Raw genomic sequence first — 24,512 nt, 5'->3', positions numbered from 1 at the left:
ATACCTAACATCCCGTTTTGCTTCTGCATCTCATCCTACATTCACTGCATAAGCGCTTTGAGATACTAGTAGGTCTTAAGAACAAGGATCCATTCACAGGAACTCAAGTTAAGAGGCAAACTGTTTGACTGACAAGGGATTTCTATAGAGCAGCTGCATTCAGGTACAGTACTCTCAGAATTGAACAGAAATCCAAGAAGCCAATATAAAAAGATCAAGTCCAAACATTTAAAGCCTTTACTTACTTTAGTGATATTGTCTCACCTGGAAAAACCGTTGTGTACGTCACGCTTCTACTTGAGGTTATCGTGAGACGTTTTGAAGACACGCTTATCAATATTGCTCGGGAAGTAGAATCTCAAATCCCTTCAATACATCTTAATGGGATTTCACAATACAGCATAGTGCAGTTTGTATCATTTATGGATATCATTTGATCACAGTTCTTGTGGTTTAAAAAAATATATTCTACTCTCTAAGAGCAGAAGCATGCTTCAGTTATCATGTCATTTTGAAGCAAAAGGAAAGGAGCATACATATCTTGTATTTCTTGTATATATTTACAAGATTATCCTTAGATTATCCCAATTGTTTCCAACAATGTTCAAACCCAGAAAAATCTGTAATTTTAATCAAGGTAACGGTCCGTTTCATTTAGAGTATACACGTACAGGATGATAATCATCCTGTGTGCATGCATCGAAGTGGTGGTTGTTTGCCACAATGGAGTCTACCAAAGAGTATCTGCATACAAGATAATACATCAGTGTTGTGGTTGTCCACCACAAACTGGACTTTAAATGGACTTTTATTCAGTTTTAAGCCACATTACAATAAACTTTTTGGATCTTGGTCTTTTTTAAGTATATCTTTTAACCAGATGAAAGATTTTAGTCATCAGACATCTGGATCATCTTGAAGTTGTCAGAGAAACAAGCTGAGCAAACGTTAGCAGCAGCTTGGCTTACAGCCCAACTCAACGTCCTGTGTCTGCCAAACAGCATTGGAGAAACACTGATTTTTAACATGAGGAAGAGGAGGAGGAGGAGGAGGAGGAGACCTCTGCGGATCATTTGCCTCCTGATAAAAACCTCCTGAACAATGAACCCTGAAGGAATCCTAACTGGGAGAAGCTGATTGTAATGACAGCAATGGTGGTTGTTTAACATTAGCAAGACAAGAACTGCCATGACCCCAAACTAATTCACAACGTCATTAAACTCCATCTTTTGTTATTGTTTTGACTGAGAGAGCCCTAGCAGCAGAAATGACATATTGTGTATTTAATTCATTCCAAATCAGAAAGTTGTTTTTTTTAAACTGTTACAGACTTTTTTAATATAATTTTATATCAAGTCTTTAAACTAGAGACTTATAAAATCCAAGCATTTTCATTGCATGTGTTCTCAATTACTTTCCTTTAGTGATTAATAGCTTTAATAAAATGTCACTCTCACTAAAACCTTATTTCCAAAAATGAAAGGTATTACGAAAAAAGGCTTTTATAGCTCAATAAAAGGCGTTTTGAGTTTAACAACCTGGGTTTGAAAAGCTTCTATTAACTCAAGGGTCATAGATTTTTAACCAAAATTAAAACAGGAAAATATCCAAATTATCCATTACATGCAGCATGGCAACTGCAGATCTAATCCTGTTCTTTCTGAGTGCAGTACAAAGTTTCACAGAGATGAAACCAACTAAATCTGTTGGATTTTGTATCTTTTCTTGTTAGACAGAGAACACTGCAGAAACAACAAACATGGGGTTGTTATGGGGTTATATACAAGCCGATAGAGAAGAAGAAAAAAGGCCATGAGCATCCTTCATAGAACAAGTATCATGAGACAACATTTAACATCTTCAAAGTACTCTATGACCTTTACCTCATCAGCATAAGATACTGTACCAACTACTGCGTTTGTACGATGTGTTGTTTGACCACATCTGAAGGTCAAAGTGTTCCGAAAGGCCACATCGGTCATCATAGCCTTTCTGCAGACTCATAGCAATAAATGGTACAAGTGAAATAACAGTGCACACACAGTCTCGCCTCGAAAGCATTCTTGGTGTTGCACTTGTTTGTACATATGAAAAATGACAGAGGTAGTTTTGTGAAGAATGAATACAGACCTTAGAGATCGCCTCCAGACAAGTACTAAGACACGTAGAAATACTTTGCTTAGAACAATAATGTGTGTCTCATATGGTTTTTCCACAAAAAAGTATAATTACCACTTTAAAATCCCTAAAATGACATTTACTCCTTCTCCCTCATTAAAAATTTAAGAATCTCTGAATATGTAAATATTGTTGATTTCAAAAGTTTAACTGCTGGACACAAGATATCTCCTATTTCACTGCAAAGTCCTTTCTCAGTGTTTGTGCACTGGAGGCTTCAAGGTTCCACATCACACTTGTGTAAGTTGAGTATTGGACCACGATAGGTTCCAAACTAACTGTGATGTCACCAATCATGCTTTTGTAGGCCCACTCCCAAAAATCAGATTTTCAATGAGCACAGAGAAACTTCTAGTCTTCTAGTGTCAAACTCTGTACATACATCATTCTGCACAGTGAAGCTCAAAAATTCAACTGGAGGAACAAGAAGAAGAACACATTTTTGAGTGGAAGTGGGGCTTTAGTAGAAAAGTTCAAACTCTGCCTACACCTGGCCAATCACTGCCTGAAGTGGGTTTGAATGTCAGATTGTTGGTATTGTTGAAAGTTGCAGAAATTGCTGTAAGCAGCCCCGCCAAATTTAAATCCTGGAGCGTGTCAGGAGGAGGGGTTTCCACAAAGCTGTTGGACCATCCAACAGGTACGTCTGTTGAAGCATACCAGCCCCTTAAGTCAGTAAATGGGCTTGACTGACAGATTGCGTGCTCCAGAAAATTACAAAAATTATCAGATGCAGCTCTTCCCATTTTCACCACATTTAAGGGAGGTTTCAGACACTGTTAGTATGTTTCAAACAAAGTGCTTGTCTGATAGTCTTAAGCCACAAAACTAACAGAAACCCACTCACACTCATGCACACTTGTGGAATCTGTTAAAAATATCTTCAGGTTAAGAGCATCTAATAGAAAGCTGTCAACCAAATGCATCATCCGTCAAATATAAAGTGGCACAAAACAACTCTCACTCTGCCAAATCTCCATGGGGATGAATAGGAGATGGCACGGAAATGACAGTCAGATAATTTTAATGGGCTAGTGGCGACAGTCCCTCAGCGTCCTCATCCAGACCATGCGGCTTACTATCTGTCAATTTGATGATTGAAAGCAACTTTGAACACAGCAAGTGCAAAGGATCAACTTTTATGGATCCAGGCGACATAATGGTGGTGCAAGGGGCTCTGTTGAATGCAGCGGCAGAGCACGCCGTGCAGTGGGCTTGCTGGTCTCGGGTAAGAGCATCAGTGTGTTAATGCAGTGGCACTAATGCGCTAGACAGCCTAAAGGAGCATTAAAGCAGGGATGACTGAGTGTTAAGCCTAAATCAACCAGCTCAGCCATTGTAAGCTGGACTCTATCTGCTGGATATCTATCAGTATGGATTGGACTTCACTTTGGTCTGCTCTCAGATAGCCCCTTTTTAAAAGATGCCCCAAAATAAATGCATCAAAAAGTCTCATCTACATCTACATACAGTGACATACTGGGCTTCTTAATTTGTTCACATGATGTGTGAAAATCCCATCAACGTACAGCAAACAGTCCATTAACCTCAGTCTTTTGACAGCAAGCCATATATGCATGTGTGTGTGCATACATGCATACCCGCATCACGGCATGCCTGCAGCGGCTGGAAATCAATTTCTGGTACGCTGCAGAGCATTCAGGTACACTGGAATTTTCTAAAGAGTAGGTTTCATAATGGAATCTCATTGGCTTTCTGAGTATTTCTATTAAGAAAATCGATTGGGCAGTTCAGCAGTGTCTGATTGTATATAGAAAAGTGAATGGCTCACACTAATTACACTCTAAATAAAAAGCACTCTGTTGTAAAAATATAAGCTTTAATATGTGTGTTACATGCTAAGCTGTGCTGCGTATTTCAACCAGCCAATCACATTTTTCTCTGAGATTGATCAACTTTCCCAGTTCAGGGGCCGCATCCTTCAAAGGACGTGGTTTACAAAGGTGGGTCCTTCGTAGACCACAATGGCCGAACAGAGCGTTGTTAAATGAGACGGTCTGCTCTATGGAGGATATCCTATTTGCGTCACCAGCTGTTCCCACCCTTACCCTTGCGTCGCTAAGTGCCACTCCTGTCACCTAGCAACCCTGACAGTTGCAGTTGACAATCGGGACACAGCTAGTAGAAATGGAGCCAGAACTTTTTACTTTTTACTTTTAACTTTTTATTATTGTGGCAGCATCCAGGTCCAGCAGCACTACCAGGGACTCTCTGCTCAGCTCAACCAAAATATGCATAAACACATTTTCTAAGGCTGAATATTTATAAAACTGAATTCAAGACTTTTTAAGGACCTGCAGACACCCTGATATTCCACTTCTTATATACTTTATTTATGCTGTAAATAGTTGTAAAGACCGCTGTAAATGTATTTAACAATTACTTAATTTTAATTCATTCATTAAATATTTTTTATTTTTCAACTAATCTCTTGAGTATTCCATTCTCTCAATCCTCCCCTCTGCCTCTCTCTGCAACCTCATGTCTTCCTTCATGATCTGAAGAAGCTCAGCCTCTCTCTCTCTCTCTCTCTCTCTCTCTCTCTCTCTCTCTCTCTCTCTCTCTCTCTTAAGTGGCTCTGGCTTACGAGGACAGGAGGACACAGTACGGTCATTCTGCAGTTGGAACAGCAGCGTTCTTGCTGACAGCAGCAGCTCAGCTTTAACACACCTACCTGACTGTACTGTGACAAAATAATCTCAACTCAAAGCTCCACTAACACTTTTTATCTCACAAACCTCATTTACAGAGAGATGCAGTAAATGATATTCAGTCTGTAATGTTGCTATAATAAAAATCCAAACTGTTATGCAGCTTAATAAAATAAAACAAAATTGAATATAGACTGATCTGTTCATTTTAATACATTTATGTTTATTGAGATGTGCTGATATCTGTACATATAGACCTCCAGAGGCAGCGCTGTTCTGTCCAGTAAAAATATGAAGCTTCACTTTACATTCAGACAAACTAATGTGGCAACTAAAATTATTAGATTTCATCTGTGAGACCAACATCTATCTTCCAAAAGGAATTATATAATATACCAAAATGCTGCGGAGACATTAGAGCCAGCAGTAAATCATCAAAGAGCTGCACAGATCAGCTCATCAGATCATTTTCTCCCCGGGATGACGAGGCAGGAGTCGGGCTGTTGGTCTCACCTGGCCAGCGGCTCCTCACATCTCCCCAAATGTCACAGCAGATTTACAAACAGGCGTTATTCGGATAAACTGACCACATATTGGGAATCTAAATGGTTTGGGATAGGTTGGGCTGTGAAGGATCCATCCATTGGATCCTCCAAATTCAGGAAAAGAAGGCTACATTTCTCAGCTGCAATTTGAAAGAGTCTTTGAAATGGGACAGCCTCGGTCACGCCGCTGTGATGCATTCAGTCTTCAAATGCAGCCTTTGAAGGATGCGGCCCCCGGAATTGAGGCACAGCTATAACCCAGAAACCCACGGAACGGACAAACCAAACACTGGCTCTAGAGAGGGCTTTCCACGTTTTTCGAGAGTAGGTTCTCCTACACGCTTGGAAGGTGGGGGAGAGGGGGAGGGGTATTCAGTTGGTTGCAATCTGAAACCTCAGCGCTAGATGCCACTAAATCCTACATACTGGTCCTTTAAACTTAACTTACAGTGTACTACTGTCCTACAAAAGCTGTCCTCTTCCTGTGTCACCCTTTTGGTGGTCAGAACATTTAAATAACTTCCCAAGTGGCAGAAATACACCACTAAACTGGTTTCTTTAAACATTGCTGTCAATTAAATACAGTTATATGCCGATACGCTACAACATAGCAACAAAACCAACTTGATATAAACTGGCTTTGCACATTTGGACTTGTGCTATCAGGTTTCTTGCTTTATTCTGATTTCTCACATTAATCTGGTCTCTTGTGTGCATTATATTCATTATTGATTATTATTAGTCTTTTAATTATTTTCTTGATAAATCAATTGGTTGCTTGGTCTATAAAATGTCAAAAAATTGTTAAAAATGTCCATCACTGTTACTCAAAACCCAAGGTGATGTCCCCAAATGTCTTCTTTTGTCCCAACCAGCAGTCCACAACCCAAAGATATTCAGTTTATCATCATACCAGACAAAATAAATCAGAAAATATTCACATTTGAGGAGCTTGAATCAGAGAATTTGTACATTTTTTCTTTAAAAAAATGACTCAAAATGATAAATTGAGTATCAAAATAGTTGGCAACTAATCAATAAATCGATTAATCGTTGCAGCTCTAATGGAGTCACTGTCCGGCCATTGGCTAACATGTCTGATCATTTCAAAAGTCAATTTTCACTTTTCATTTTGGTATTAGGGTCAAAGATGGTGCTACAGAGTCCTTGTTGAGCACCACAACAAATGCTTCTTAAGAGCCAAGTAGACCAATTTAACTTAACTCTAAATTGAGGTAAAAATAGCTAAAAACATACACAGCAGGGTACGAACATGTCGTCCCCTAAATGGTTTAAATCTAGACCAATCAGTAAAAGAAGAATATTTCATTCAAAATTCAAAAAAACACTTATTTGCAAAACAAATATGTAATTTTGTAGTCTGAAATACAGTCCTGTTAGTTTTGTTGAACTTACACCTTATCTGGTTTGTATGTTATTTCCAGCAAAGCTCTGCCCAACTTCAACCTGAGCAGAGGTCTAATCAGCCACAATAGAAATCACCTGTGTGGGTGTGCAGGGCCTATTTATAATAACAACACTGTCATTCATTTTCATATTTGTCATTTTTTAACCACACTTCCAGTTAATGTCTGTGACATATCTAAACCCAACAATGTGCCAAAAGCCACAATATGCGACAAGTTCAAGTTAGTTTTTAACCAATCATTAAAACTTCAGTGGTTTTAGTCTGTTCATTAACATCAGTAACAAAAGTGAAACTTGAAAAATGAGGACGATGAGTTTGGAGGAAGAGATGGGTCTAAACTGACAAATACTTCTGCTTGGATGAGCAACACAAGTTATCTTTATCCAGGCTTGAATTACATTCACTTTGGTGTAATGCTGATCTTTTGTGACAGGTGCAATTTAACAGCAATGTTTAAAAGAGAAGCCTGACCTGAGCACTGATCTACACATTGGTCTGTATCTGTTAATCTACTGTATGCTGAATTAGTTGTTTGTATCTACCAACCTTTTCTGAATCACTAACTGTTGTTTCTCAGAACCCATCAATAATTTACAGTTGACAGAGTTAAAATTAAAATATTAAAAGGCAATATAACCATGTCAATCGAAATATATGAGTCTGGCCTCTCTAGAAAAATGCAAAAAAATATATATTGGTTGTTCAAACTTTAAAATAATCTGTCTAATAATAAAAATAAAAATAACCTTTTGTCTTTGAATGCAGCGGTGCATGGATAAAGCAGCGAGGTTGCTTCTATTAATCTGTCTCATGTGGATAATTGAGATTCAATAACAGTTTATTATGCAATTCATCATTACACTTGCTCTGCATTGAAGTCAAAAATAGACAGCTGAATTGAGTTCTCTCAGAAGACATGAGCCCTGCAGTCCCTACACACACACACACACACACACACACACACACACACACACACACACACACACACACACACACACACACACTCAATACAAACACACCAGTGCTAATTTGTAGACTGCTGACCTGATTAGAGACAAATGAGCTCTTCTCATACACTCACACACTTTCATGCAGGTAAATTCATGCATATTATGAATAAAGCCATTAAAAAGAGCACACACACACACACACACACACACACACACACACACACACACATAAACACTGAAACGTCAAGCAGAACAAAGCCTGCATACATGCATGCATGCACACATACTAATACAACCCAATATACAAGCCATACAAGTACACTGACACAAGGAGACACACCCCTGTGCACTGGCATGCACTTTCATAAACATGCACACACACACACACACACACTGACATGTGCACAGTCAGACAAACAGAGTCATCCCAGCTGAGAGACACACACCCTGGAGCTCGATGAGTGACAGTGGAACTTTCCAACAGGGAGGGAGGGGGCGGTGGGGGGGGGGGGAGTCAGCCGAGCATGAAATTAAAGCTCCAACTGTCAACCTGAGGACAGTCAGGACACCAACTGACGTGTGTGTGTGTGTGTGTGTGTGTGTGTGTGTGGTGTAAATGCGTGTGACGGTGGCTGTAAGTTAGCGACAGCGACCACAGATGTCAGGTGGGGTGTTGCTCTCTTCCGTGGAGATGAATCTGTGATCTCCTTTTTAATCCTGCAGAATACACGCCGTGGACGGACTTTGAGTGAAAAATTCGAAGCGGCAAACAACAAGTGAGAAAAAATAAAATATGAAACATCTGAATTTACTGATGTAATTCCTGCGAGCTTATTCGATCAATATTTATGAGCCAGAACAAAAGTCTGCGGCAGAGAGAAGCGGGGCCGGCTCCTACTTCAGGGACTGAATAAAGATACAAAGTTTAAAGCTCTAAGGCTGAAAGAAGCAGACTTTTGTGGACTTAAACCATGTCAGATTTGACTCATACAAATCCTGTGGGACTAATAATACAGCGGTCTCTATCTGTTCTGAACTGCTGGCTACTGTCACAGACACGCTCCCCACCTTTTTCTATATGAATCATCTTTTCATTGTTACTCTAATTGCTCTTTAGGTTTTATATCGTCTTTTAAATTGTACTACTTGTCTTAATATCCTCTTATAAAACACACAGAAGGCTCAGCTATACCAGAGCTCTACATAGAATATTTATAACTTCTTTAAAACATGTTTTGTTTTATGAAACCAATTTCATTCTTCTCCTTTATAGCTCTTGCTGTGAGGAACAAAAGCTATAAGCGAGGAAATAAAGCATCCCTCAGCTGAAATTCAGTGGTATTCTCCTTTAAAAAAAAAAAAAAAAAAAAAAAAAAGGTTACAGCAGCCTCCATTTCCTAATTAATAGAATGTCCTCTTAGTAAATCACCCGAAGGTTGCCAAAATCTTCAGGAGAATGGAGACTCAGAGAGTGACGGGCAGGACGCTGAGGGGGAGATAAAAAAGCTCTGTGCTGCTCCCTGCTGGTCCATTACTGTGATTCACTGTCAGCAGTAATGAGGAGGAGTGAATAGACTTCTTCTACCAGGAGGAATGTTTCCCTCTCCGACGCAGCGTCTCCTTTTTATTATTACAACAGAAAAACCTCATAAAAAATCATCATCTGCTCTTATTGACTGTTCCGGAACAAATGCGGGAACGTTGAGCTCCAGACAGACTGTAAATCACCACAGATGGATTCTACATAAAAACATTTTCAGAGGTAATAAAAGAGTGAAGCAGACACAGGGATACACACACACACACACACGGGAGGTGAAATAACAACTCTGGCATGTGGTTTGTTTCTTTGTTTGCTACAGGACAGTGATGACACAGGATTTGGAGTCTTTTGGCCTGTCTGTTAAGCATTTTAATGTGAAGTAATGGATGGATGGATGCAGTGAGGATGGGATTCCATCTGCTGGTGATAAAAGGCAGTGTAGTGGACTCAGCCATGGCCAGTTTGAAACTAGTGTTCTTGATGTGACATCTAAGATAATTAGTCTGTTAATCTGTTTGTTGATTGGCAGAAAAATAACCAACCGTTTTCATGACTGATTCATTGTTTAAGTCACTTATTGCGCAAAAATGACATTTTCTGTTCCAGCTTGTCTTTTCTCTGTCTTATGTGACAGTAAACTGAATATCTTTGGGGGGGTTTTCCACCAAATTGCCAAAGAAATAAAAGTATTAACGACCCAACACTGGTAGTTTTATCTCATCAATACTGCGTCGCCACCCATAGAAGAAGTCTGACTGATGAACAGAGAGCAGGGTTAGAATTTGAATTAAACCTCCCCAGCACTCAAACAATCTACAGTAGATGCACAGTAAATTGGCAGGTTTGCTCAATTTATCAATGTGCCTAAACAAAAGAGAACGTCAACATGACTCTTTAATGCCATCATACACTACTGTTACATTAGGACATAAAGCCATTAAGTTTGCATTAACCCGACAGAGTTTCCCGTTTCTAACCACGAGTGTCACATTTCCAACCGCAAGTTGAGATCATTGAAGACAGAAACCCTCCCATCCTGTATATAAAAAGTGGAAGATCAGGACCAACGCCAAATATGAAGCCAAATAAAAAGCAGTTCCTGGTATGATTAAGTGCAGGTGTGCTAGTCTAGTTTTTTTGGGGGGGTTTTGAGCATCGTGTAGCAACGGTGTAAAGGAAGAAGTGTGATCAGGGCAGTTAAGAATCAGTTGAGCCTCTCTGATAACCCCTTTACAATAAACACCTTTAAGCTGAGCTTGCTGCACCCCGGTCACCTTGCTTGCCACCTTGACCAGCTTAGCCAGCCTATTTTTATCTATCAGACTGAGGCTGCCAAACCAAACCACAATACAATAAAGAAGAAGAGATTCAATAAAACACTGATAGAGTAAAGTCATAAGAGCACTGCACACCTGAGAAGAAATCCTCTTCCTTGGAAAGAACAAACGTTGTTGAACCTTTTTACAGACGGCATCAGTATTCAACTCGAAACAAAGCTTGTTATCGATGACGCTGCTCAGGAACAATATCAATGTCTGCATCCTGAATGCTTGTGTAAGTAATACTGGGCTGTGTTCTTCTAAAATTAATGATTAGTTGTTACACCCGAGTCACAAAATCATCAACAACCGGTCCATGTGCAGACTCGTAATCGTTTAAGAGACGTGATCATGAGTGCTTCTGCGGTAGTTTGTGTACAAGATAAACAGAACAGGAGACAGGACACGTCCCTGAGGAGAGCCGGTGGAGGATCACACATCTTTGTCAAGAACTTACACTTCCACTTGCCTGAGTATCTCTTGTTTGACCAGTTTCTCAAAGCTTTTCATCACCAAGGAGGTGAGAACAACTGGTCTAAGCTCGTTCATGACTTTTTGCTACAGGGACGATGACACAGTGTTTCCATGTTTTAGGAACCCTTAAGGAAGTAGTAACTTTAACCCACACCATGTTTCTCTAACCTTAACAAAGCCATCATTTTAACTCAAACCATGATCTTTCCCCTAAACCTAACCAGACCTTCACCATCATGAACATAATCATTTTTTGTTTTAGAAATCAAAGACAAATGATGTTGTCCTGCTGATTACTGCTGACTCTGATAAGGGTGCTAGATTAGAAAACCTATGTGTCATTGTGGAGTCACATGGTCAAACAACGTATTTGGATGTTTAATTTGGAGGACTTGTTGCTCCTACGTCATTGTAAAGTCCGTGTTTGTGCACTGGAGGCTTCAAGTTTCCATAAATACTGGACAGTGATTGGCTCCCAACTAGTCGTGATGTCACAAAACACACTCGTCTTAAACTGAGATTTAAGGTGAGCTCAGAGAAACTTTTCTACCTTCAGCAGATTGAATGTGAAAACAAACTCTGCACGTACATCATTCTGCAAACATCCAAGAGTAGTAACAAGAAGAAGAAAAACTTTTTGAGTGGAGTGAGACTTAAAAGTGGCTTTAGATTCATATGTTCAGAATCCGTCCTCTACAGCCAGAGACGATGTCATTGTTGCGGTTTCATGGCCGTTAGCTGTTGAGTGAGAACGCTGAAGTACATGTCTTTATATCAGTATGATTCACAGCTGACATTCACTCAAACAATAACAACACATCAATTCTTGGAAGCCTCCTTCCACTAACTGATGGAAATCTGCCCTCGTCCAGAAACTATAAATACTTCAACATAGACAACAAAACCACACCTAGCTTGCTTACAATCCACTTGACCGTTTGAACACTGTATGCAGTATGAGTAATGTGACCACACTGTAAATCTAACCTGTCCTTCACAGCTTTGAAAGGTGTACAATTGCAGGTGTGCGGGCCCAAATAAGTGTGAGTGTGTGTGCCTGTGCCAGTATTTTATGGGCACGACAGCACAGAGGTACCAAGGACAGGTCGTCAAAGCACTGAGTGTCCTGCAGGTACTCGCCAAGATCTGCTGTGCCAGCAAAGAGGAGAGCATGTGCCAGCTCAGAGCAACCCCCCCACCCACAAATCACAGCTCTGCCACTGTGTATGTATGTGTGTGTGCTTGGTATAGCATCTGAGTGACCGTGGTGATAGGTGTCAAAACCAAAGGTGAAAATTATAGCCTGGATTCTAAGTGGTGGATGGACTGAGATGCCAGAAGAAGACAGGAAAATGGGATTGCAATCAATAAGGACTCTATCTCTCTCTCTCATACACACACACACACATAGCAAAGGTAGGGCAATGTGTGTAGATAGGAGAGGTAGACAGGAGGCAGGAGTGAGGGTGGTATTACAGCTGAGAGGCTAAGGTGAGTCACCACACTGCAGCAGTGGTCATAGCCGGGCCGCCACACCCAGACATGCCGACTGCAGCGGAGAGCGTGGAGGACGGAGTATCTCTAGTATCTCTCGGGGCAAACCCTAAAACAAACTGATCAATCAAACCGGAGCTCTGTGCTCTGAGTGGTCAATCAGCCATGGAGTGGTTGCTTGTTTTAAAAAAAAAAAAAAAAAAAAAAAAATCAATAAAAGCTAATACACTGTCTCCACTGTGTTTGCAGTGAACTGCATCCAGTGGAGATGATCATGTTCAAGCTCAGAGACTAAAGATTTTAGAATTTAAGTTCTGAAATTGACAGTTTTCTGACCACTGTTGCTTTGCTCTGTTAATTTAAATTGTTGTTATGTTATATATGGTTTACATGGTACAACTACCAAGCATATTATTACAAACTTATCTTGTTTCATGAGAAGAATCATGAACTGATGGAGCTGGTTGTTGTTGAGCTTCTGAGGTGAAAAGCTTACCACTCACCACTCCACACGCCAACAGCCTCTCCTTCCAAATATACTGTATGTGCACTGAAGGCTTAAAGTTTCCACATCAGACTTATGTAAGTTAGATACTGGAACACGATTGGTTCCAAACTGGTTGTGATGTCACAATTCCTGCTCCTAGGTACATTCGAAATGAGCACAAAGAAACTTTCCTTCCTTTCAGCAGACGAATATGAAAACAGCCTTCTAGTGTCACATATATCACTCTACACATACTGTACATCCTTCTGTATGGTGAAGCTCAAACATCAAACTCAAGTAACAATAAGCAAAACACATTTTTGAGTGGAGGACTTTTACTTCAGTGGAAGTACAATTTTACTTAAATGAAAGTACATACATAAGTATTAGCATTAAAATATACTGAAAGTACTAAAAGTAAAAGCATTCATTGTGTGGAATGGTCCACTTTTGTATAATTAATATTATATTACTGGACTATAATTACTGATGAATGAATGTGTAAGCATCACTTTAATGTTGCAGCTGTTAGAGGTAGGGCTAATTGTGACTACTTTGGATACTATAATCAATTTAATCATCAATTTTTTGATACATATTGATTCTTAATGTTTGGAACGGTTTCAATACTCATTTTCTGCACTATCCACTGGTACCAGTTGCACTTTCTCTCTCCTCTCTGACAGTGATTTGACACACCGCTGCAGTGTCCGCATTGCCCCGCCTCCTCTCACGCACTCATCTCATTGGCTCCGGTAGTTGTATTATATTTATTATACAATCAATCCCATATGCAAGTGATGCTGCAGAGCAAAGCCAATGAAAGATGCTAACACAACAAATTTAGCAAAGCAACTGAAGGACTGACACGCTGACCTCTATAAAGAATTTCGAGAGGTTGGTGAAAGCTTCCATTTCAATATCACTCAAGCATTAACCAATATGTCCCAGTAAACTGTTGTTGACCTGTTGTTGGCCCAACAGCCGTTTGTAATTCTGAAAGCTAAACTAATCCCCTCAGAGCCTGAGGAATCTCAGACAGCTGAGTTTCACTTGATAGCAAAATACTTAGATGTTGTTGTTCTTAGCAGACAGACTTTACTTCATTTATAAGATTACTTAATTAGATAGTTTAGTTAGTTTTAAAGGCCTGATCTAAAGGAAGAGTGTGATATTTCTCTTATAGTACCAGAGAGAAGCTGAGGTGAATCGACCTGCAGTGAAAACAACACGCTCACACAAACTGAACAGAGCTGAGGCAGAGCACGTATGCAGTATGCATGGATCAGTGTGTATACTGTGGAGAAATCTGGGTTCAGACAAGTTCTTGAACAGTTAAATAACAGCTTTGCCCTTTCTTCACAGAATTATTTCATGCACACTGAAGTGCCTGCCCTATACAATGAAACAAAAGATATTATCATGGAGAATCTTTTCATGCACCGCTGACCTATGGAGCAGCAGAGCCACATCCACATTCACGGCAGTAACTCCGCAATTTATATCAGAACCCTGGGACTCGCAGAGCTGCTGTTTGGCTTGTATTGAGCTGAACACACTGGGGACAGCTTGAGGGAGACTTTGGAGGAGATGGTACATGAAACATGGAAGATGGTACATGTCAAATATGGCTGGTATCACCACTGATAACACGTATGCAGAAAGCATTTCAGCAGGACTTCACATGGGTCCCCCTGGCTTTGGGGACAACCTGCACCTAGCCGTTAACAAGGGTCTGGATATGGACTGTGTGTCTGGAGAGCTGTCTAGCTGCTTTGACAGCTGAGGAAAGTGACAGCAACCTAAAATGTCAACGTAAAGAAAATATCGGAGGAGGTCCCAGACAAAGATACGAGGACAGGCACCTGCAGCTGATACTGAACACAGCCACCTTTCTCCACCTGAGATTCAGGAACAGTTTTGTTACTTTAAGAAAGTAGGTTGAACAAAATCTTACGGACAATGTTTATTTACTGGGAAAAAGGAGGCCAAAGTCAGGAAACACCCTCTCCAGGTGCCGAGCAACCAGCAAAGACAACTACAACAGACCTGAAGGACTGTTAACAAGCAGTGTGTCTTTTGTTTTGGTCGTTTTATTTTATTTGATTGTATTTTGAGGGTGATTTAGGGAATGATTAACTGATAATAAACAGAAGATATATACATTAAACCCCATTGATAGATCCAATAGTTCCTTCACAGCTGTTGCATCACTTTTGAGACTTTTTTTCTCTGGGTAGCAGCAGCCTCTTCATCATTTTCCTTCCCATTATGAAGAGTTTTTCATTAAATACATTCATATTTGTGAGGGAATAAGGAAGCACAAAAACAGATCAAAGCTGACAGCCACTGACATTTGATAAGGGCCATGTTGGACACATTTGGTGAAAGATTCCTAAACTTTTCAGACAGTCATTTCCTTACAGTGAGTTCCTTATTGTTTGGATATAAATAGCTGCCACAAAGCAAATATGAGTCATAGGGCAAGACTGCATGATGCTGCTTTATGACTAACGTAAGTAAACAAGCCTTAGGCAGCAGTTTCACTCACTGATGGAGAAAACACCAATCAGAAGATCAGATTTTACTGCCGTTCACTAAAACAGATGTTTACTTAATCAATTGATATAATATAATAGACTCTGAATAAGAACATATTGTGTCTTTGTGGGGAAAAAATATGTACTTGTGCAGGAGAGATGGGCACTTGAGATTTGACTTGACCTCATTAAAAATACATTTTGAACAATAAAAGTCTTTTACTTCTACATTCATCGGGTCACAGTGTGTCTCCCAGCTGTGGTTGTGTGTCACTGAATCAAAAAACAAGTTGTGTCAGTCTCAGAACAACTTCTGTGGGATCTGAAGCATAAGTTACAAAATTCTACGTCAAAAATTTCAGAGACTCAGAGACAATTGATGGCAGTTTTATATATTATATACCATCAGATAATATACATTTGTCAGACATCAGAAATGTTGGGATATCATTTGGCAAAATAGTTTTTAATTATGTGCGTCATCATTCTGCATTTGATTAATAGTCAAAAGATGCTGCTAACATTGGCCTACTTACTGTGCGCTAGTTGTCTGTTTATCTACAGTGACTCATGATTGTGTTAACTAGGTCATCTTATTTTATCATAGTTGCATGTGAGCAAAATGCATGTGAGCAAGAACATAAACTTTAAAGAAGAAAACACAGTTTAATTGTTTTCATGCTGCTAATCGTTAAAAATCATCTGATGCTATGATTGTATGAAGTCAGCAGTCATGGGTGTAGATCTGGGTATGGATGGTGGGGACATGTCCATCCTAATAACAAGGTTTTGCTGGATTGTCTACCAATGTTTTTACCAATTTAAAACTATCTAGCCACTAACTCCACGTAATGTTAACAGTAAGATCTCTGCAGGGTTGCCAGGTTTGTGTGTTTTCTGCAAAAAAGTGTGCTATTATGATAAAGAGTGAAAGATCAGGATATGGGGGATACTTGACCTGCTGATCTGGCAACCCTCAACTTCAAGCTGAACGTATGGTTGACCAGCAGCAGCAGCAGTAGTGGAGTCAGTGAGGTGGAGAATCTGAAGCAGTTAATATTTATAGTTTAAACCTTCTGAATGTAACAGAACTGAAATCACTGAACAAAACTAAGATCATGTGATATTATATTTAATTTCAGGTGTTAGACGTGCTGTTAATTAAACAACTTTATTACTGTTGGTGAAAATTCCTCCCAAAATCAAATGAAGACATCTGGTCCTTTTTAAAGAAGAAGCAAAGTGTCAGTAACAGTTGAAAGAAGAAGAAGAATCTCAGGTGAGGTTTGAAAACCTTCCAGCAGTGAGTTACAGAGCAGCACATTACCTAAAGGATTCCATACATATATTTTATTGTAACATTTATTGTGACAGTCTATATGTTATTTTTAAATATTCATTTTGGTCTCAGATTTATAGTCAAGTAGTCTATCAACAAAATAAAATGTAAAAATAGAGAAAATAGAGCCTATAACAGAGGCAAGAGTGATAAAGAGCAAGAACACAATTATTTGGCTGTCTGATAAGAATGTCCCTACCAAAGTTCAAACCAAGTCATCATACATACAGCAGTTGCTTTTCATCCCCCTATCTGATGACTACTATGACATCAACTGGTCATATTTTCCTGCTTCACTAATTTACTGGAGCACTGACCAATAACCATTGTTCCCAGTAGCATCCTAGAGCTGCAGCAGGCTGCTGTCAGTGACTGGGACGCAGGTTACCCAGATGATGACATGGTGAAGTGGTTATGAATGAAGTGGTCAGCTGACAGCTCTGACTGAACACTGGACTGTGTGTTGCTGGAGATCAGTTCATTAGAACCACAGTGACATTAAATAACAACACAGAACACAACATGATCACATTCCTGAGAGGATCAGAAAAGATGCCAGATGGGAAATACTGTGATTTCTGTTACATTTATATGATTCAATACACTTTATTATTCATATATGTGTCCAACTTAGGGCTGCAACTAACAATGTTTTGTTGATTGATTGATTGATTGATTGATTGATTGATTGAGTGATCAATTGATTGATTATTTACTCTCTAAAATGTCTTCAGTTCCATATGATGTCTTGAAATGACTTGTTTTGTCCAAACATCTGTCCACAACTCAAAGATGTTTAGTTTACAATGATATAAAACTGAGAAAATCAACAAATCCTCACATTTGAGTAGCTGGAAAGAAACTATCTTTATGGGTATTTTCATCCCAAATCAATATTTTGGGATGTTGTGCCCTAAAAGACAACACTGTGAATTTCTTTCTGACTTAAAAATTACCACGGTTAATTGTACGCCTCACACATCTGTCTGATGCACTGGCTCAAATGGAAGATTAGCACAACCACCTGCATGGTGGTGTGGGCACTGAAAATGTGTTAAAGTCGGTGAGGTTATGCTCAGAAACCAAAAACCAGCAGAGGACAGAGAGGAAACGTAGGACTGAAGACCCAGAGCAAACAAGCAGGCACCACAAATGGTGGATTTACAGAAACAGTGCTTTACAAATGCTGTAAATTCATTCACATTAAGACTGATGTTCCTGTGCAAACTAAATACCTGAAATTTAACAATGCAGAACAGCGAACACTGTCATTATTTAAAGCACCCACAAGGATGCTTTCATTAAGAAATGATCATTTCAAATAAGAAATTCATATTGACAGAAAAGCTTGATGGTGTGCCATGTCAATCTAATCACCACCAACAGAGGTTGACAGTGTGTAATGTGTGTAGTGTAAATTCAACTAAGAGAACTAGTATATTACACCCAGTTATTACAAATATAGTATTAGTACTACAAGATGTATTTTGGCCTGAACGAGTGGCGGATTTTACAAACACAAAAATGGGAAATAGGGGTTTATCTTTCACTGTATGCCTGCTGAGAGCTAACATCAAGCTAGGATCATGAATATCTAGATCAGGGATGAGTGTCAAAAAAAGAGGTGCTGAAACAGTTCAGATTTAGATGGAATGGAAAAAACAAAGAGCATTAACACTAAAAAGTGACAGGGAGTGAGGGAGGTCTGGTACTACAGATTACAGCTATGAGAGGGCAACACAGGCATGGTGATGACGTCAAAGGCATTTAATCTCAGTCATAGGTAGCCCCGATACGAGCCGTTCAAACTCCACTCAAAAGTGGGATTTTATGCTTCCATTCTTACAGGCAAACATACACATCAGTTGAGACGCTTAGGTAAGAGTTACGTGACATTTTTGCTGGATCAGTTGTGCAAAACATTTTACATTAATATAGCATTTTTAAGTTGATACCGCCGGGAATTCTGGTGGATGAAACATAAAGCAAAAAGCAAAAAGTTTACGTTTAATTGGTCTACATTGCTGTTTGATGTATTGGATCAATGCCGAATTTAAGAGTGGTTTCTAAGGATTTATAAAAACTCTTCAAACAAACGATATATTTGATTGTGTGCAAGGGAGGATTAAACGTCCTGATTTTTGAATGGGATTTGGTGGGTGTGTTTGGTCAGAGGTGAGGTGTTGGCTGCAGGCTTCTGGCTGCATCAAACCTCCAGTATCTGATGTTTCTCTACATCCAGAATGCAACCTACACCTCTAATTTAACATTGCCCACACAGGACACGCACGTTTTCCGCTCATAAATAAACCAGTCAAGGACATGACATCGATACTGTCGAGCAAAATCTGCGTCAAGCTGTTCACAGTTGTACAATACAAAACCGGAGTTAGAGGCCACCTGATTTCAAAGTTAAAGCGTCTCAGTATTCCTAAAAATGAACTGGAATTAATTCCTTTTAAAAGTTCTAAAAGCACAAAGTTTCATACACAGTGAGCAAGACAAATGTGCCTTAAATGCCATACACAGAATAATCAAACAGTCAATCAAACATTAAATGTTACATATAAATCCTAATGCTGATCAGCATTTAATTTGTCAAAGATATATAAAGACACCAGACATGAATCATCACATTACAGTGTTAATTACATCACCACATCATCAACACTGTTACACTGATACATCACAATTGTTCACATACTGTGATCTCTTTATATCATTTATATACACTTAATTACCTGTTGCTTTTTGTGGCCTTAAAATGTATTTATTTTCATTATTATATTTATTATTATCATTATTAGCGCCATAACTACCACATCATCATCACCACCACATCATCATCTTCATCATCACCACCATCATCACCACCACCATCGCCATCATCATCATCATCACCACCACCACCACCACCATCACCGCAATCATCATCACCACCATCGCCATCATCATCATTATCACCAACACCATCATCATCACCACCATGTTACAATACAAGCGCTCGATGATAGTTTTACTTTGAAAGTGCTAAGCGGAAGTTGAGTGTATTTTGTGGTTACTTGGACAAATGTCGCTCAATATGATTCATTTTAAATTAATTGTGACTGTACAAGCCACAACTTAGCACGTTTGCATTGCACAACGTATAGATACTGAATGAAAAGAATAGCTGAATTCACGTCAGACATTTAACGTTAGGTATTAGCAAACTAAGCTAAAAAGATGGAAGCACAGCCACACATGAGTAACTCCCTTCAGAATAACGTCTCTATGCTGCTGTCTTTGGCAAGCCGGGTTCACACATCATGTTATCATTTCACAGTCAGGTTTCTCACACGCAGGTTCACGACAGAGCTCACCTTTTGCCTCACAGTCAGCACAGTACTTGTTGTCGTCCTCTCTCAGCAGTTTAGACAGAATGGCCTGATGCTGCTCATTCAGTTTCTGGGCTTTTTCTCTCTCCGACCGTGTCGTCATCTCGCTACAGTTTGGAAGTGTAGTCCTGCCTTGTGTAGAGCCGGTAAAAGCCGAAGAGTCCTCAGGTTGGATTAGAAAGGGTGGGACATCCCCGAGTAGCCCAGCCTGTCTTCAGTTAGCTTGCAACCTGCTAGCAAGGTAACATGGATCCAAGGCAGCATCATCCGTGCTGCCTTCAGGACTATCGGAATTTTTACAGCAGTATATGAACGCAGGAGAAGTGTGAAAATGACTGTGTGGCCGAAAAATGTCCTTTTAGCAGTTATTATTTGTGTCTCTTATGTCAAACTCTCTGAAAACACACTTTTATCTTAGAGCTTTTCCTTATTTTACTTGAGATGTTTTTTTTTTTTCTATTCTTGCCTTTTCCTACACTGAATTGGTTTTAATACACAAAAGTGTTTCTTTTACCTGTTTTTTTAAAACCTTTTTTTGACTCGTCTGTTTTATTTTGCTGCCTATGTGAAGCACTTTGCAACTTGAATTTTAAAAAGTGCTCTATAAATAAAATAATAATCATTAAAAATAAATAAATAAATAATAATAATAATAATAATAATAATAATAATAATAATAATAATACATAGTTATTAAAACCAGACGCCACACTGTACTATGCACATTTTGCACTACTGCCATTTAAATACTGTTGCCTCCTTACCTTCACTGTTCACTTTATAACAATGTTTACTCCTCTATCATTTTGCTCTAATCACTTCTATATTTTGCACAACTGCTATTTAAATACTGTTGTCAGCTTATCTACTGTTCACTTTACAACCATCTTTACACTTTTGCTCTTCATCAATAGTTTTTTTTTTTTTATTGTTTTATTGGTGGAGCTTCCATTCACAGATACAGGTATAGTTTTTGTAAATATTAACCAAGCTTTATTTATTTCTTGTACTTGTATTGTGCACTGCCTGGGAGTTTGACACAACAACATTTCAGTATTCATACTTGTATGCATATGTTACAAATAGACTAACTAATTTAGACTACCTTCTCAACAACTTAAATGTGGAAAATGGAAAAGAACAATATTCTAAAATGTACATTTTCTGCTGATCAGATGAATGGCACCACCCTTTCTCATGTTCTGAAGACTGGAGTGTTTTTGCCTTATAATCCACGTGGAAGGCTCCAAAGGTTCCCATCAGAACACTTACATCAGTATTTCTCAGCCTCGGGTTTAGGACGTCTTCAGGGGTCACTTGATATGCAGATGGGCTGACAAGAGGGCTGAGAAACCCCTGTTTTAAAATTCACTCTTTTTGCAGTCAGTGAGGCTTAAGCCCTTCTGCACTTAATTGAAGTGCACCTCAAGTCAAAACCTCATTAAGCCTTGAAGCCAGACACAGAGATTATACTGCATTCAGAACAACTGTGCACCTTGTAACATCCAAACTAAACTCACAGCAGACATTTTGACCTGTGTTGCTTGTGCAACATAGAGGTCTAAATTATAACACTGTGTCTTTCATGCTAACCAATCTGTGCTTTCTGAGGATGTTTCATGCCTATGTGCAACCACAGTAATATCAATTAAATTATGCTTTTATAATCTACTTTCAGAAGATTCCTTTAAAAAAATGTATGAAGATGATGATGATCAATAATAATAATTATGTAAGATTTGTCATTGGCAAGTTTGAGTTGCTACATAAGGAAAAATGCTCAAAATTCAGGCAAAAATAATTTTAAAAATCCAGAAACGTCAGCACTAGACCAAGTAATCACTGACAACAACCTTATCAGCCCCACACTGATGTGTAAGACATGTCAGAAAAATGATTACCTTTTTAATAGTGTAACATCAAATATTACTGTGGGCCTGGTTCTACAAAACCCTTTAAAGGACAGTACACCCTTATTTTGCTTTTGAACTCCTTTAAGATAAACAAAGCTTCCCCTTTTTCATTCACCTGCCTGCGATCAGTGTTCAAGTGATAACTGAGAAGATGCTGTTGAAGAGATTTGTTTTACTATAACCCTGTAGCTTCATGTATCAAGGATGTAGCTGTGGATAAATCCTGCTAAATTCAGCTTTTTATATACAGAATAAAGTTATTCAATTGATTTAACTGTCATAGTGCTATGTACTGGATGGGAGGTACTGTTTGATTTCTTCAGGGTAAAGAGATTAAATCCTGTTCATCGAACACACCTGACTGACTCCACCTTTTCGTTCACTGTCAATGAAGCTCAGTGATGATTTTGTTGACAAGTGAGGACAAAGATGGACCTTCCTCCATAATGCCCTGAGTAATACTATGACCTAACAATAAGGAAGAAAAAACCCAGTGGTGTTCTCATTTGGGTTGCATGAAAAATTTATATAATGTTGACAGACAGTGGGATCAACAGCAAAGACGCAGCTGTACAGTGTTAGACAGTGACATGGCACAGGAAAGGTAGCAGCTATTCCAAAAACAACCAACATACACACACTAAAAATTAAAGTACATTTCTAACAACAGATTATCAGAAACATTGGCGTAAGAATTCATTTAAAAAGTGTATCATAACAATAAAAATTTTGACACTGAGGGAAAGTGTTAAGAGAAGAAAATACAAATAATACAGAAAGGTTAAAATAATTATAATAAATGAATATCAAATATATATATATATGTATATAGTACATGTACCACATTACCTGTAATTACATGTGATTGTACCAGATATACTCAACAAAACTCTAGTCATAAAACTCTGCTTTAGGTTTTTAGAGCAGTTGTTAGCTTAGAAAAGACATCTTGTGAAATCTCTGATGATGTTGTTGAGTAAGAAATTTTCAAACACACTAGTTTACTTCCTGCTTATAGCAGACAGTCTCAACATGCACACCATGATCCAACACTGCATACACTAAAGAACCAGCACATCATTATGAGCATCTTAGACATCAGGTGACAGCAACATGAATTCAATTCCTTTCACATGCCTCACAAGACTGGAGCAGTCTCATTACGTTTTGTTCCCTATGAATGCTAAATAGTAGATCAAATAAATAGGAAATATTACCACACTTATCATTCAACAAAGCCAGCTGAGAACTTACAAGTGTTTCAGACACACAGAAAAATGTTTCACCCAAGCTCTGAGATGCTATCGCCCTTTAAACCTTCACATTAATGCCTGTCACCACTAGAGGACAGCACAGGCTCATCCTGTCCGTCCTACAAGGGGAAACCACAAACACTTTGGCACAGCTTCCTTCATGTCAAAGACTATATCATATAGCATGGACAACAACTATGGCACGGTGCAAGTCCAGTCTTACTGTTCCTATCGAAATAATGTAAAGCAAAGATCAATTAAAAACACAAGGCAGTAATTTGGAGTAGTTGACCAATTGAGCCAATGATTATGGCACCAACCAATGTTCCCTTTGAAATAATCCTGCAACCACAAAGCTGATAATTTATCACACTGACTGCATAAACGTATGCTGTAAGTCATCAGTTACTGAGCTAATATCTACCCTTAAATTTGACCAAAATAACAAAAAATTCAGAGGTCTTAGAGGTGGTAAGATTCAGGCACTGTAGCATGGTATGCACTGAGCCATCACCTCAGATGCAGAAAACAATTAAAATACAAATAGCAAACATCACATAACCTCCACTGAAGGCTAATTTCTTGATGCAAGCCTCTGACACACCACTGAGAAAAATCTCTCCGAAATCAAAGGATGGATTCACAAAATAATGACATATAGTATATGATGTCAACTCATTGTGCATTTTGGTCCAGTATTTGTCTGTAAACATTTTATGAATCTTTGTTTTTTAAGTGAATTCCTTATGGATTTGCTGAGAACAAAACCATCTGAAACTACTGACCCTGCTGTCAACTGTCTGTTCTTTAGTAAATAGGAGACTGGAGTGTTTTCATGATGTCAAGCAAACAAGTGTGTTTACAGTACTTGCACACTAATGTTCTATGAACTGTAATTACAGCTAGTAATTATGTCTTAACAGTATCCCATTAGTTCACCAAGAAGCCTTCAAACAATGCAATTCATCCTCTGGTGGCCATGTTGACTGTCAAGCAACA

At 38.9% G+C, this 24,512-nt stretch overlaps 1 protein-coding gene across 6 annotated transcripts in view; it reads right to left on the bottom strand.

The window, feature by feature from the left end:
* Window positions 1–20,647, bottom strand: part of LOC121911388 (stromal membrane-associated protein 1-like) — a 112,580-nt gene extending 91,933 nt beyond the window's left edge. For 3 of the 6 annotated variants that reach the window (XM_042432796.1, XM_042432798.1, XM_042432797.1), the window contains exon 1: window positions 20,333–20,647. In XM_042432796.1, coding sequence (XP_042288730.1) covers window positions 20,333–20,450 — 118 coding nt within the window. In that variant the 5' untranslated portion in view covers window positions 20,451–20,647. The remainder of the gene's footprint in view (window positions 1–20,332) is intronic. The other 3 variants (XM_042432800.1, XM_042432802.1, XM_042432799.1) reach the window with 2 other exon arrangements.
* Window positions 20,648–24,512: the final 3,865 nt, after the last annotated feature.

This window comes from Thunnus maccoyii, chromosome 14 (genome assembly GCF_910596095.1).
Source record: "Thunnus maccoyii chromosome 14, fThuMac1.1, whole genome shotgun sequence".
Classification (NCBI taxonomy): Eukaryota; Metazoa; Chordata; class Actinopteri; order Scombriformes; family Scombridae; genus Thunnus; species Thunnus maccoyii.
The sequence above is the reverse complement of the archived record's forward strand: the minus strand, read 5'-3'. Positions and strand labels throughout refer to the sequence as shown.